Source organism: Nicotiana tabacum, chromosome 4 (genome assembly GCF_000715075.1).
Source record: "Nicotiana tabacum cultivar K326 chromosome 4, ASM71507v2, whole genome shotgun sequence".
Taxonomy (NCBI): domain Eukaryota; kingdom Viridiplantae; phylum Streptophyta; class Magnoliopsida; order Solanales; family Solanaceae; genus Nicotiana; species Nicotiana tabacum.
The window spans coordinates 58,861,165-58,876,699 of record NC_134083.1 but is presented as its reverse complement, the minus strand read 5'-3'; the positions used below and the strand labels follow the sequence as shown (position 1 = coordinate 58,876,699).

The window sequence follows — 15,535 nt, the reverse complement described above, 5'->3', positions numbered from 1 at the left end:
TTGGGGTTGTAGGCCTCGACAAGTTCTTCACAGCTGCAATTTTCTGAGGATCAACCTCAATTCCTTCTCTAGAGATGACTTGACCCAAGAATGTAACAGATTCAAGCCAAAATTCACATTTCAAAAATTTTGCATACAACTGGTGCTGATACAGAGTTTGCAGAACTACCCTAAGATGATCAGCATGGTCCTCTCGACTTCGTGAGTATACAAGGATATCGTTAATGAATACTATCACAAAGGAGTCGAGAAAAGGTTTGAAGACTCGATTCATAAGATCCATGAAAGCTGATGGGGCATTTGTTAGCCCAAAATACATCTCCAAAAATTCAAAGTGCCCATATCGGGTTCTAAAAGCAGTTTTCGGAACATCCTGCTCCATGATCTTCAATTGGTGATACCCGGATCGTAAATTAATTTTGGAGAAGTACCTATATCCTTGGAAGTGGGTACTTATTATTGATCGTGACCTTGTTAAGCTGCCGATAGTCGATACACATTCTCAGTGACCCATCTTTCTTTCTTACAAAAAGGATCGGTGTGCCCCAAGGTGACACACTTGGCCGGATGAAACCCTTTTCTAACAAATCTCTCAATTGTTCCTTTAGCTCCTTCAATTCTGCCGGTGAAATTCTGTAGGGTGGAATAGATATAGGATGTGTGTCTGGCATCACATCAATCCCAAAATTAATCTCCCTGTCTGGTGGGATCCCAGGGAGTTCATCCAAAAAAACTCCCAAAAATTCATTCACAACAGGCACAGACTCAAGTATAGGTGCCTCAGCATCGGTGTCCGTAACCCGGACCAAATGGTAAATACACCCCTTGTTGATCATTTTTGTGGCCTTAAGGTAAGAAATAAACCTACCCTTTGGCACTACATCATCACCATTCCACTCAATAACTGGCTCGTTTGGAAATTCGAACCTAACAGTCCTGGTTTGGCAATCAAGCTTGGCAAAACAAGAATAAATCCAGTCCATCCCCATTCTTACATAAAAATCAACCATTCCCAGTTCAATGAGATCGGCCATGGTGCACCGACCACGCAATATGACAACACAATCCCTATAAACTCGCACGGCCAAAATAGACCCACCAACCGGAGTAGATACAGAGAACGGCTCATGAAGCTGTTTCGGTTCTATCCCAAATTCCATAGCAACATAAGGTATGACATATGACAAAGTGGAACCGGGATCAATAAGAGCATACACATCATGAGATTGGACAGTTAATATACTTGTGACAACATCTGTAGAAGCCTCTGAATTCTGGCGACCCCACATAGCATAGAAACGGTCGGATCCTCCCGAACTCTATGCTCCACCCCTAGTTGCACCACGCCCTGCGGGTGTTGGAGTGCCTCGAGCTGGATGAGGTGTTGCGGATGTAGTAGCTGCAGAACTGGCTGGCTGTGCCATGCCCCTGCCCGCACCCTAGCGGGACGAATGACAATCCCTCTGAATATGACCCCTCAATCCGCATCTGTAGCATATGGGTAAGTCCATGTAGCATATTCCTAGATGCATCTTTACACACCTAGGGCATGAGGGCCTCATCTGCTGCTGGAATCTACCACCATGACGACCCTGCTGGTACGATCCCATGTTGCCCTGACTGGACCTGAAACGACTCCACTGTTGTTGCTGGCTGGGCCCTGATGGCGGTGCACTAGCCGAAGACTGAGCAAAGGACTGAGATGGCCCTAACGACCCTCCCCTGAACGTTGACTTGCCACCACCATAAAAACCACCAAACTTGCCCGCAAACTGGGCCTTATTACTACCCTCTCGTTCCATTATGTTCCTCAATTTGCGAGTCTCTATTGCTTAAGCGAATGCTACCATTTTTCCATAATTCATATCAGAGTTCAAGGCTGTTGTAGCGGCCTCATTAATTACTAAAGGACTAAGGCCCTATATAAATCGGCGCACTCTAGCCTCCATAGTGGGCAACATATAAATAGCATACTTAGACAAGCATGCGAATCTCATATAGTAATCCCACACAATCAGGCTACCTTGCATCAGGTTCTCAAACTCAGCAGCATAGGCTGCCTTAGTCTCGGCAGGCAAGAAATGATCAAGGAAGGCATCGGCAAACTCTCCCCACCTCGCCGGAGGTATCCTTTCTTCATGGGACTCCTCCCATAGTTCAAATCAAGAATATGCCACCTCTTTCAGGCGGTAGGAGGCCAATTCCACTATCTCCGTCTCAGTAGCACGCATAACTTGGACAATCTTGTGCATCTCATCAATGAAGTCTTGGGGGTCCTCCTTTGGGTTAGTACCCGTGAACACTGGAGGATCCAACTGGAGAAACTTGTTCACCTTGGAACTAGTAAAATCCCCTGGCTGACTAGAAGAAGTGGGTGCAACGTTTGATCTCTGGGCCTCAGAAGGGGCTATCTAAGCCAACATCTGTATGGCTCCCCTAAGATCAACATCAGTTTCACCAGAATCGGAAGTTGTAACTAGAGGTGGAACTGGTATATCAGTTGAAGGGACCGTTGCACCCTTAGTAGGTGTAGGGACAGGTACTGTCTGGTCTAGTGTAGTAACTTGAGGAATATTCCCACTCCTTGGGTTCTCACCCGCATCATCAAATATAGGATAAACTGCTACTCCTTGGCTGACATTGGCTCTTTGGCCAGTTCTTGCCTTCTTATAAGGCGCCATATACTGAAAATTAGAGCAACGCACGAGTTAAAGGAGGAACAATCTTACAATCAGCTTTATCGCACTATCGGGAACATGAAAGAAGGGAATTATTCCTAAATGCCCAAGTAGCATCCTAATCATAGATATGGTTGACAACATACCGATAAGAAGGACTCTACTAGACACGGCTCCGAGACATCCTAGGACATTTTAAAACCATTGGCTCTGATACCAAGTTTGTCATGCCCCAAAATCGGGGAGTGCGACCGGCGCTCAACTGAGTGAACCCGACCGAGCAAGCCTGTTAGTTTGAATTTCCATATTTTACATTGGGAGATTTTCAGTACCGATATACCATTATTCACAATACCATTTTTTGCAATACCAGTATTCATAATACCAATATTCACAATACCAATACGACCATACTCTTAGCACGGAGTCCGATCACGACTCGATCGGCTAGGCTATCTCATTAGAGACATCAACCATAATTACTCTCAATACCAATGCCACCGTACCTTTAACACAGAGTCCGATCACGACCCGATCGGCTAGGCTATCTCATTAGAGATATCGACCACAATCACCATATCAATTACAATTTCCAACACCATCACCATCGTGTGTGTGACATGGTGTCCGATCACGAACTGATCGGCTAGGCTGTCTTATTTGAGACATCAACCTTTTTATATCAATCATCGTATTACATACTTCTTTCACATCTTTTCATTTCATTGGCACTAGTGGCCAAAATATATATATATATTTTATAAATATTTTAGCTAGCGAAAGTAATCATTTTCGACCGATTGACTAACTTAAAATTGGAACAACTTAACCTAAGTCGATCCAATACTCATATATATAAATTAAAATAATACTATAAGTGAAACCTTCTCCCAAAAAGAATACTTAGTTTAGAATGCATGAAATTCTGACAAATAATAATAATAATAATAATAATAATAATAATAATAATAATAATAATAATAATAATAATAATAATAATAATAAGTATAGAAAATTAGAGAGCTCTTGAAACAATAATGCTATCAATTTGAATGAAAATTCTGAAAAGAAAAATAAAAGATAGAAGTATCGTGTTTTGGAGAATTCACTTTTAGTATTATTTTAATTTATATATATGGGTATTGTCGGGTGGGTCGGGTCAGGTCATTCCTATTTTAATTAAAATATTATTTATTAGACTAAAAAAAGTAGAATAAAAAAATACTACCCAAAAAATGTATTTTCTGGTTGCTATGATTTTTGTGTAAGTGAAAGTTTTATAATTTTTTTGTGAAAAAACATAATTATATGACTTTGGTGATGACCATTCTCTCTTTTTTCCTCTAAAATTTGACTAATTATTATTTTGCTCTTTTAAATTTCTGATATTTATTTCTTCTATTGGTTCGGTTTGTTATGCCAAAAGAGAATGACATTCCCGCACTTCTATTGATTTTGAACCTATCAGAATTGTGTTTAATAGACACATTTGTTATAACATAAGATGTTTAATTGCAGAAAGAAAAGTAGCATTTTACAATCTGCTTTGATTCATTAAGATGAAAACTTCACACAGGAAGTGTATGTCACGTATATTTCTTAGTCTATTATTTATGAGTTTTATGGGCCTCCATGTCTTTGTCTGTGTGTGGTTTCTGAGCTAGGAGCGCTTGGAATTTAAGTCCTACTCATTAATATACTATCAAAAAAAGTGGCTCTCCTTCTCTTATGAGAGATAGGCGCTCTCTCTACACGGTTAGTTAGTTAGCTTATTTATGTAACCAGGGTTAAATGGCAGTTCTGGCTGAGTTAGATATGAGTTAGCATAAATAAGGTCAGCTAGGATATTTTGTACAGCTTTCCTCATTTCTATTTGTTCAAACTTGTAATTAGCTTAGATTCACTGAAATTGACAAAACAAATGAATGACCTATAATTTTTGTAAAATAAAATCTCTCTTTTTTGTGCAATATTTAATATTTAATTCCAAAATGAAGCCAATAACTTCCATATCTAGTGTTTGCGTACCCAGGTGCAGACACGTATGCTATACGTAAGGTGAAAATAAATATTGGCCAGAAAAATAATGGACTAAATAAATGAGAAATACAGCAATTCTGGCAAAGTCATTGATTCGTTTCGTTCCACATCATTCACCTGTACTTCCTACTTTTTTGGGGGGAAATTAGTTGCTCCGCCGCGCCGGCAGCCTGTCACGATGAGTTTGACGGCCAATCATCATAGTATGCTGCCGTCCTGCGCCGATGCGGTTCGGGTTTCACGGGCGAAAAGCTCCAGCTCCGGCGGACGGAAAGTGAAGTTAAGAGTAACAGTTCCTCGAGCGGCTCTGGTGGAGGCGAGGCCTCAACAACAAGTAGCAGCAATTAGAGATGTAAGTAATGGTGCAGGGGTAGCCCTTCAAGTTGGGAGAGATCGAGCCGAGGATATGCAAGCTGAAGCCAGAGCTATGTCACGTGCTGCGGGTGCTTCTCTTTATAGTCCCGAACTTTTGGCCACCAAGTATGGCTCTCGCCCATTAAAGGTAAAAATCACTAAATAATAACGAGCGTAAATCGGTTTAATTGGACTTGGTTCATACGCCCAATTTTGCTTGATTGCTTGGTAGGTACTGAGCAGAGCTCTTCAAATATTCACTGGACTTGGTTCATTCGCGCTAAAAGTATGGCTTGACCGGTTGAACGGGGAGCTTGATCGGAACATGAGATCGCGTGCCATTGAACTTAGGCAGACTTTCACCAATTTGGGCCCTACATTTGTTAAAATCGGACAGGGTTTATCCACCAGGCCTGATTTATGCCCACCCCAGTACCTTGAGGAGCTCTCTGAGCTCCAGGTATGTATTTTCTTCCTTTTTGTAGATTTTCCATCACAAGCAAATTCTTGACATAGTTAGTATATTTCTGATTGAAATACAACCTTTGAGGTTACCTTCTCAAAAGGAAAAAAAATACGACCTTTGATTGCGCAAACCAAACTTGACCATTTTTACTTCTGAGCAGGATGCCTTGCCAACATTTCCAGATGCACAAGCATTTTCATGCATTGAGAGAGAGTTGGGTCGTTCGCTTGATACCATCTACTCATCTATATCTGCATCCCCTATTGCTGCAGCCAGTCTTGGTCAAGTTTATAAAGCTCAACTTAAGTACTCGGGCCAGGTTGTTGCTGTGAAGGTGCAAAGGCCGGGTATCGAAGAAGCAATAGGATTAGACTTCTACCTAATAAGGGGAGTAGGCATCCTGATTAATAGATATGTTGACATAATTACAAGTGATGTTGTTGCTCTTATTGATGAATTTGCTCGCAGAGTTTATCAAGAGCTCAACTATGTACAGGTTAGTTTTTGAGTCTTTCTCTTAGAAAATGCCTTTAAGTGGAATGCATAATAGACAATTTAATTTTATATATATGGAGTCAAGGAGGTGTAGAAGCAGAAGAGCTGCAGAGTCGATAGAATTCTACAACATTCCTCTGGGTTTGAATGTTAATTTTGACAGGTTGATGCAGGAAGGGCAGAATGCAAGGAGATTTAAAAAGTTGTACGCTGACAAAGCAGATGTTCTCGTTCCAGATATTTTTTGGGACTACACAAGTGGGAAAGTTTTAACAATGGAGTGGGTTGAAGGTGTCAAGTTGAATGAGCAAGAAGCAATCGAGAGGCAGGGGCTAAAGGTTTTGGATCTGGTAAACACAGGCATCCAATGCAGTCTCAGACAGCTGCTTGAGTATGGTTATTTTCATGCTGATCCTCATCCAGGGAACCTCTTGGCAACACCTGATGGAAAGCTAGCTTTTCTTGATTTTGGGATGATGAGTGAAACTCCTGAAGAAGCAAGATTTGCTATCATTGGTCATGTTGTTCACATGGTCAATCGGGATTATGAAGCGATGGCTCGTGACTACTATGCTTTAGACTTTTTGTCTCCTGATGTAGATGTTTCTCCAATTGTACCAGCATTGCGTAACTTCTTCGATGATGCACTTAATTCAACTGTGAGCGAGCTAAACTTTAAAACACTTGTAGATGGTCTGGGTGCTGTGTTGTATCAATATCCCTTTAATGGTGAGTTGCTAGTCTTGCAATGAATAGTATGCTGACCATTGGTTAAAATGTTTAATAACTTTAGCTATTAGCAAATAAAAGAAATTGTTTAACAGCATTAGCTACTTCACAAATAATATTTTTTTAAAACAGCATTATAGTATCATGTCTGACATTGCTTCTTTGGCTGTTTGATATTCTTGCAGTTCCGGCTTATTACGCATTAATTTTGAGATCTCTCACAGTTTTAGAAGGTTTAGCTCTATATGCTGACCCTAAGTTTAAAGTACTGGCTGCTTCATATCCATATTTTGCCAAAAGGCTTCTAACGGATCCTAATCCATATCTGAGAGATGCTCTGATTGAGTTACTTTTCAAGGATAGGAAATTCAGGCAGGCATTATTTTTCCCTTTTTTCTGCTCCTTCTCTAACCTTAGCTCATTCTTCTGATGGGCTGCTAACATTGTGAAGCTCTTACTCTTGGTTACTACAGGTGGAATAGACTTGAAAACTTGCTTGTCCAGGGAAAGCAAGATAGAGACTTTTCTGCAAAAGATGCTTTGCAACCTGTCCTCAAGTTGTTGTTGGGTCCAGATGGTGTAGAATTAAGGGATTTGGTTATTAAAGAGGCAGTTCGTGTCACTGAAGCTATTATTCTGAGCTCAGTTATTGAATCATTTAATTCTATTCCTGGTCCCATGAGGACTTTTGTTTTTAATGGAAGCGCAAATGGCCCCTTTACAATAAGCTCTGCTGAGAAACAGAGCTTAATGGAACTTAGAACACAAGTGATTACTATATGGGGACTATTGCGATCCTCAGAGAATTTTGATCCAAGTCTTTTGCAACCAATTTTGCAGGTTAGAAGCACTCTCTTCCATGGAATGTAACAACAACAACCTAGTAGGATCCCACAAGTGGGGTCTGGGGAATGTAATTTTGATATTTGGATTGAATTGGTTTATGCATTTCCGGCTTAATGATGCAAGATGGTTTCCCCGTTTACTGTGTATATAAACAGTATATATACCCGTAGTTATACATGTATGTGTGTGTGTGAATCTTTTGTTTTGAGACAGACTACCCCGTCGTTCTTCTTTTAGTGGGGGTGGCAGGGGAGGGTGGGAAAAGGTGTTGCGGGAGCTCTAATAATGTTTAGCTAGGATATGATGGCCCTTATTGCGTGTTTGCAAGCTTAGATGAAAAATCATGATGCTTACTAGTGTGATTTACCATAATGATTGAATTTCTGTGCTGTTCATCATCTTGATGTTTTCACCATTAAGGTTTCAAGTCTCTAAGTTAATATTCGGTTCAAAACATTGAAAAAATGTTTTTGTGATTCTTTTTCCTAATTTTCACAAAAAATGTGTTTCAACCAAACTCCACCAAAGAAAAGGTTTTGAGTTTTTGCAGATAGAGTATGTGCTTACTGATAACTGTCTACCATACTTGAGCAGGTACTTCAAGAACCAGAAGCACGTAGTATTGGAGGGCGTGTAGTTGGTGGAATATCTCAACGTCTTGCCGCACGCTTACTGCAACAAGTTCTTCGTGCTCCAGAAACAACGGCCTCTGCTGCATAATTGTTGTCTTTAACTTTTATGTAACATATTAAACTACAATAAATTAGAAATTTGTTTATACTATACATCAATGTATATAATTGTTGTCTTGAACTTTTATATAATGTAACTGACCCATAAACATATTTTAACCGGTGAAAGGAAGGTCATAGAATATCAATCAGATTAGATGCAGCAATCAAGAATTCAACGGAATGGGCTTTCAATTTTGATATTCCTAGGGGAGCTTGCTAGGATTTGGAAGGGTGGTTGTATTATGCGTGCTATATTTTTGAATCGGATCAAGAGGGCATTTGACAGAAATCCGAATCTTGCTAATCTACTTGTGGATGAAAAGTTTGCAAAAGAGATGGTTGAACGGCAGTTTGGCGCAGAGTAGTCTGCCTAGCTATCAACTTGGGCATTAGTACACCGGGTATGTCTTCAGGTCTTGCTTACTTTGACTCATACAGGAGGAAAAGTCTTCCTGCCAATTTGGTTCAAGCTCTATGGGATTATTTTGGTGCTCACACATATTAGAGGATTCATGTGCCAGGGTCTTTCCATACCAAGTGGCTCAAGCAGTCAAAGAACTGAGGTCTTCTGATGTTTTCTTTTTGTTTGACCTAATTGAATAAGGTTCTTGTTGTCACTGAATCTAGGAGGTTAGATTTTGTAGTATCATCTTGTCAAGTGGTCTCTCAAATGTTGGAACTTTGCATATGTTTTTGTGAAGCTGTTTGTATTTGTAGGCCTTGGCGCCTTTCCTTTGATTTTTGTCCTTTTAAGTTACATAAGATCATATAAAATCAGAGCAAGTATTTTACCATATTGTGCTGTTGCCAATGTTGCGCATGCTAAAATCACATTCATTTGAAATGTTTTGAGTATTACCTGAGAATCTTCATTAACCTATTGTGTTATCAAAATCAGGAAAGATCTGTATTGATTTCCCAGTGTTTTGTCAATATAAAATTGACCTTTATATAATGTTCATATTGCATAGTGACTTTCGTTAAGGATCCTTTTATTATTTTGGAAAGTTACCATAGTCTAAATTCCTGTCTTACCTTTCCTTTCCTTTCATCACGCTGATACTGAAAAAGTCTCAGGAAAGTTTCTTACCCTGATCTCACTTAGACAGCAGACCAATCATTTAGTAATTCAAGGTAGTCAGTGGAAATTTACCAGCTATATCTCGTCTCTTGGCTGCTCTAGGTATGTGGCATATAAACAAGATAGCTAAATGATGTAGTTCTTACATCTATTGGAAGCAATAACTAGCTAGTTGCTGGCTGAATTTAGTTACTTTGCCTACTGACAAATCTTGTCAAGTCATGATGTTTATCTTTCAGTAATTCTCAGATCACATCCAGGTGGTAAGTTATTCACTAGGGATAGTCAACTAATATAAAAGGTGTTTTAGAGATGATCTTTACCAGTCCCAAATTTGATCTGTTGTGAACTGGTGTCAAATGTTTCAGCTAATTCTCTTTTTCCTTGCCTTATCTCTTTTCTTCATCCCCTCCCCCCAGCTAATATGTACAACGTTGTGGATTGAACCATGAAGCTCTTTGTTTTTAAATTATCATGACCAGATTGCTATTAGTTGTCCATACTGCGATTTGTAATTCATGATTCTCACTTTGGCTTTTACATTTCTGTTTTTTCTTTTTATAAGTTTTTGCTTGGAGTCTAAGTTTAGAAGATCATCTATTTTTCAGTTCCTTTTGACTCATGCTTTCTTCAGATGAGCTCCGAGTGTTTGTTTCTTTACTTAAGCATGAGCTACTTTGCTAGTTGTTATAGATAATCTATCCAGATCTTGCCATTATCCATCATGAGACTGTTTCTATTGATTGGACATATCCAGGTCTTGTACTTCAAACATGGCTGCTAAGCATAACTAGTTTTTTAGCTGTTGTTGTGGATATCTAATAGTATCTTAATATCCAGCTCTTGTTATTATTGTACATTACAGTGAAATGCCTCTCTTGACGTCGCCCCGAGGATTTTCAATATATAGATGGTGCGTGGGAGCCTGAATGCAAGAGGCTATGTAAAACATGTTGGATTGTTAAATTTTCGTGTCTTTTCAATCTATCAAGATTTTCATCCATGTTCATGCCCTTTCTTACTCATATCAAGTACTCCTACTAAGCAAGATTTCGTTCTCTCTTTCAATGGTCCTGAGGAGATATGTTCTTTAATAAATTCATGGTCTGGTTTTAAGATTAGTATTGCTTTTGCATTCATAGAAACTCCTATGTTATGTCTTCAAGTACTAAAACTCTAATCAAGTAACTGAAATGAACTATTTCTTCTTTATCAATGCCTTCAGTTTAAATTCCTTTAATCCCACCAGAGTGGGTTGCTCTAGTGGTAAGCACACCCTCCACTTCCAACCAAGAGGTTGTGAGTTCGAGTTACCCCAAGAGCAAGGTGGGGAGTTCTTGGAGGGAGGGAGACCGAGTTTCTATCGGAAACAGTCTCTCTACCCCAGGGTAGAGTAGATGTAAAGGTCTGCGTATACACTATCCTTCCCAGACCCCACTAGTGAGATTATACTGAGTTGTTGTTGAAAACCAAGATAAAATGGATTGAAATATAAAAAACCAAATTGAACCGAGCAAGCATCCTTTTTCTTTTAAAACTCTTCCAAGTAATGATAAATGACCTCGAACGTTAAAGATGGAAACAACTGGGGTAATATTTCCATGGGCAGAAGTCACTCAATTCCTTTTCTTCATATAATAAACGATATGTTCTTGGAAATGATAGAGATATTAAACGATATTTTGTTTTTTCTGATTGCTATCAATTAACAAGATTGAGTGAGCCTCAAATGGTTCGTCCAAACATAGCTAATATATATATACAATTTGCAAAAGAAAAAATTTAAATGCATATATATAAAAAAATCGTACTAATTTGAATCCATTTATTATAATCATGAATCCTCACATTATTTTTTCAATTTCCACGCTAGAAATGCCATTCCCTTTGTACTTGAGGGAGCAAAAATTGACAGTGAACTGAACTTCTATATAAAACCAGAAACGAAGATAAATCGTGTTGGTTTCTCTTCAATTTCTTGTAAATTCTAAGATAATTCTCGTTTTAGTGTTTCGTTTGTAACGAAGAGTGTGATAAGATTTGTCTAAGAGTATCATTTTCTTTGTCACCACATTCTGCTGCTGATATTGATGTTAATGATGCTCTAGATAAATGAAAAAATCTTTCTTAACTAACTCTAGATAAGGAAGAGTTGAGGGTTTTTTGGTATTGCTGCATTTTGAAATCTCTTCACTATAAACTCTTCTGAAATATCAAATAATCATGTTCTCGGAAAACTTTTGCAAGTAAGGAAGAATAACAACAAAGAGCTAAATAAGGAAAAGATTAGTAAAAGTTAAAAGTTTGTTTTAAATTTCCAGAATTTGGCTTAACATTCTTCACAGCAGATACCTGTCGTAGGATTTTGATTAACCACTTATTTTGAGAGCTTCAGTTATACCAGCTAAATTATTAGCTCAAGTCTGTGGATACTGAATGTATTGAAGTTGAGCATTATGACTGATGGTCTTGGCTTCTCATAACTCTCCCTCTATATAAGTAAACAAAATTTTGTTTACGAAATCGTCTCCTCCTCCATCTATATATCGCTAAAAAATATGGCTAATCCTATAGCCTCGTATCTTTGGTTCTTTCTCATCCTAATTCTTTTACTGCCATCAACAATGGCTGTGTCAGATTCTTATATCATCCATATGGACGCATCAGCGATGCCAAAAGCTTTTTCTAGCCCTCATTCTTGGTACTTGGCTACTCTTGCTTCTGTATTAGACAGTTCAAGTGTTGGCAGCAGAAACACCCTCTCTTCCTCAAAACTAATCTATTCTTATACTAATGCCATACATGGTTTCAGTGCAAGTCTTTCTCCTTCCGAGCACGAAGCCATCAAGAATTCTCCAGGCTATGTTTCTTCGACGGAGGACATGACAGTTAAAATTCACACGACCCACTCATCCCACTTCCTTGGCCTAAACTCAATGTCTGGTTCATGGCCAAAGTCAAACTATGGCAAAGGTGTTATCATTGGTGTAGTTGATACAGGGGTTTGGCCGGAGAGTAAAAGCTTTGATGATGATGGGATGACTCAAGTTCCATCAAGGTGGAAAGGATTATGTCAAACTGGAACTCAGTTTAATTCTTCTTTGTGCAACAAGAAACTCATCGGAGCTCGTTACTTCAACAAAGGCCTACTTGCTAAAGTGAAAAATCTTACTATCACGATAAACTCTGCCCGTGATACAGAGGGACATGGAACTCATACTTCCTCTACAGCTGCTGGAGGTCTTGTAAAGGGTGCATCTTATTTTGGCTATGCCCCTGGTTTTGCAATAGGCGTTGCGTCAATGGCTCATGTGGCCGTGTACAAGGCTCTCTGGGATGGAGCCGGTACCATCTCTGATATTCTTGCTGCATTGGATCAGGCAATTGCGGATGGTTGTGATGTCTTCTCCTTGTCATTTGGCGCAGTTTCTCCATTTCCTCTATATATAGATCCTATCGCTATTGCTTCATTTGCTGCAATGGAGAAAGGTATATTTGTTTCCGTTTCAGCTGGAAATGAAGGGCCTTTCGATCAATCTTTGAGCAATGAGGCACCTTGGTTTCTCTCTGTTGCTGCTAGCACTGTTGACCGTGACGTTATCAGGATATTAACTCTTGGTAATGGAGTTTCAGTCACTGGTTTATCTCTCTACCCTGGAAATTCTACAAGCGACATTTCTATTATTCTTGTCAAGAATTGCTTAGATAAGCAGGAATTGCAAAATGTTACAGACAAATTTGTGGTCTGCATTGACAAAGACGCATTGGTTGGGAAACAAGTTAAAAGTGTGAGACATTCAAATGCTGCTGGTGCTATCTTCATAACAAATGACTTTGTCACTGACTTGGGCGAATACCTCAAAACAGAATTCCCATCTGTGTTTCTGAATTTCCAAGATGGTGATCAAGTTTTGAAATATGTTAACAGTACTTCTTCACCAAAAGCAAAGATTGGACTTCAAGGGACACTAATTGGTGTCGAACGAGCACCAGCTGTCGCGCATTTTAGTTCGAGGGGGCCATCAACGACCTGCCCGTTCATCCTCAAACCTGACCTGATGGCTCCTGGTCACTTAATACTAGCTTCATGGTCTCCACTATCATCTGTGAGTCTATTTACTGAACTTCACAATATCTTTAACATTATATCTGGCACATCAATGTCATGTCCACACGCTGCCGGTGTAGCTGCACTTGTTAAAGGGGCCCACCCTGAATGGAGCCCAGCTGCCATTCGTTCGGCCATGATGACTACAGCAGATGTTCTAGACAACACACAAAGTCCGATCCAAGACATCGGTCAAGAGAATGCTGCTGCCACTCCTCTTGCTATGGGAGCTGGCCATATCAATCCTAACAAGGCAATAGATCCTGGACTCATCTATGATACGACACGACAAGATTACATTAATCTTCTTTGTGCTCTAAATCTCACATCCGAGCAGATAAAAACCATCACTAGGTCCTCATATACTTGCCCCAACCCATCATTGGACCTAAACTATCCATCTTTCATTGCCTATTTCAATGTGAATAGCAGCGAGTTGGATCCTACAAGAATACAAGAATTCAAGAGGACAGTGACTAATGTCGGAGAAGGTGTGTCAGAATATACAGCCAAACTGACTGCAATGCCTGGACTTAAAGTTAGTGTTGTTCCTGAAAAGTTGGTTTTCAAAGACAAGTATGAAAAGCAAAGCTACAAGCTGAGGGTAGAATGTTCAAAACTAATGAATGATTTCTTGGTTCATGGTTCTTTAAGCTGGGTCGAAAAGGGAGGTAAACGTGTGGTTAGGAGCCCCATTGTTGCCACAAATTCTAAAGTTTGATCCTTTGTCAGGATAGCACTGATTACTGAATAGATATGTAATACATACTTGTGAAGTATAGGTCTATGCTTCACAATTAATAGTTTGTCTATGACGATTACTTGAGTTTCTCATTCAATCTAACTCGTCCGAGAACGTACTAGTTGATATCTTATGAATTTAGAGCATAGAATAAGATAGATTTTGTGATAGATGTGTTGAATGCAATAAAATATAGGCATGTCTTTTCGGTTTGTATCACCAGAAAGATTACACCTCCCTGAAATTATTTTAATTGAAAGCGAAATCTACTGCCAATGAGTAACCAAGTATCTTCTTGTCTCCTCTCTTCTATATATGTAAAAGACTTGAGTTCTTCAACTGTAATATTTACTTTTTTACTATACTTGTATCCATGAGAATCAAAGTAGAAGGATTTTCATTGTCTTATATCGCCCTCAATTCACATCCGAAGCCAGAGTCATCGCTCTCAGTATCATCATCAGGATTCTTTCATCAACATCTTCATCGTCTTCTTGATGAAAGGTGTTGTCCATTTAGAACTAGGCTGCTCACTTATTGTAGTGTACATCACAATTGATTGAATATTGTCTTCTTCTTTACATTCTGTCTACCTCATAGACAAAAAATGCAGCATTTGAAATGGTAATACAGGAAGGAAGCCTAGAACTTGGAAGAGAGCATGTTGAGATCTTACAGGAGGGTGGTATATAAATAGAGGCCATCTGTTGTGCTGATTGAATCTTGAAATCTTTCTTGCTATTTGGGATAATCTTTACAATATTTCCTATGTTTGGGATTTGATTCAATATCTTGTTTGCTTCATTCATCATGTGTGTCAACATTCAAATTATGGGAATCAGGTTTCATGTGCAAAGACAATGTGGACTTCATAGCTAATGAAAATGGAAATATCTAGACATGATATAATAAATTCTGAATTGGAGAACTAGTAAATTATATAACTCATTGTCAAATACTTAAAAATGAAAGTTAAGAACAAAAGAATTTGGGGCACATAGGAGGAATAATACAAAGTGTAAAGCTTGAGCATAAACACTAAGCATTTCCCTAATATTAAGGCATTAACTTCATGATATATTTACACCAAACTATTTGGAATTTGGAACCCGTTACCATAAGTAATTGGGAATCTTTGACTTTAAGGACATTGGAGTTTCAACCTACTAAGACTTAGAGGCAGTTTTCTAATTTTTTTAGTCCATAAGTATTTAATCTCTTATGTCCTTTGTAACTAGTCATGAAAAAAGAAGAAGAGCACA

At 38.9% G+C, this 15,535-nt stretch overlaps 2 protein-coding genes across 2 annotated transcripts; both read left to right on the top strand.

Moving 5' to 3' along the window:
- The first annotated feature begins 4,406 nt into the window (after positions 1-4,406).
- Positions 4,407-9,078, top strand: LOC107784928 (protein ACTIVITY OF BC1 COMPLEX KINASE 3, chloroplastic). The gene is made up of 7 exons (XM_016606126.2): positions 4,407-5,220; positions 5,305-5,532; positions 5,699-6,034; positions 6,207-6,762; positions 6,948-7,134; positions 7,236-7,602; positions 8,203-9,078. Exons 1-7 carry the CDS (start codon positions 4,897-4,899, stop codon positions 8,326-8,328), a joined length of 2,124 nt encoding a protein of 707 aa, XP_016461612.1. The 5' UTR covers positions 4,407-4,896; the 3' UTR covers positions 8,329-9,078.
- A 2,851-nt stretch (positions 9,079-11,929) lies between these two features.
- On the top strand, positions 11,930-14,375 carry LOC107784925 (subtilisin-like protease SBT3). The gene has a single exon (XM_016606123.2). It carries the CDS (start codon positions 11,982-11,984, stop codon positions 14,250-14,252), a length of 2,271 nt encoding a protein of 756 aa, XP_016461609.1. The 5' UTR covers positions 11,930-11,981; the 3' UTR covers positions 14,253-14,375.
- Positions 14,376-15,535: the final 1,160 nt, after the last annotated feature.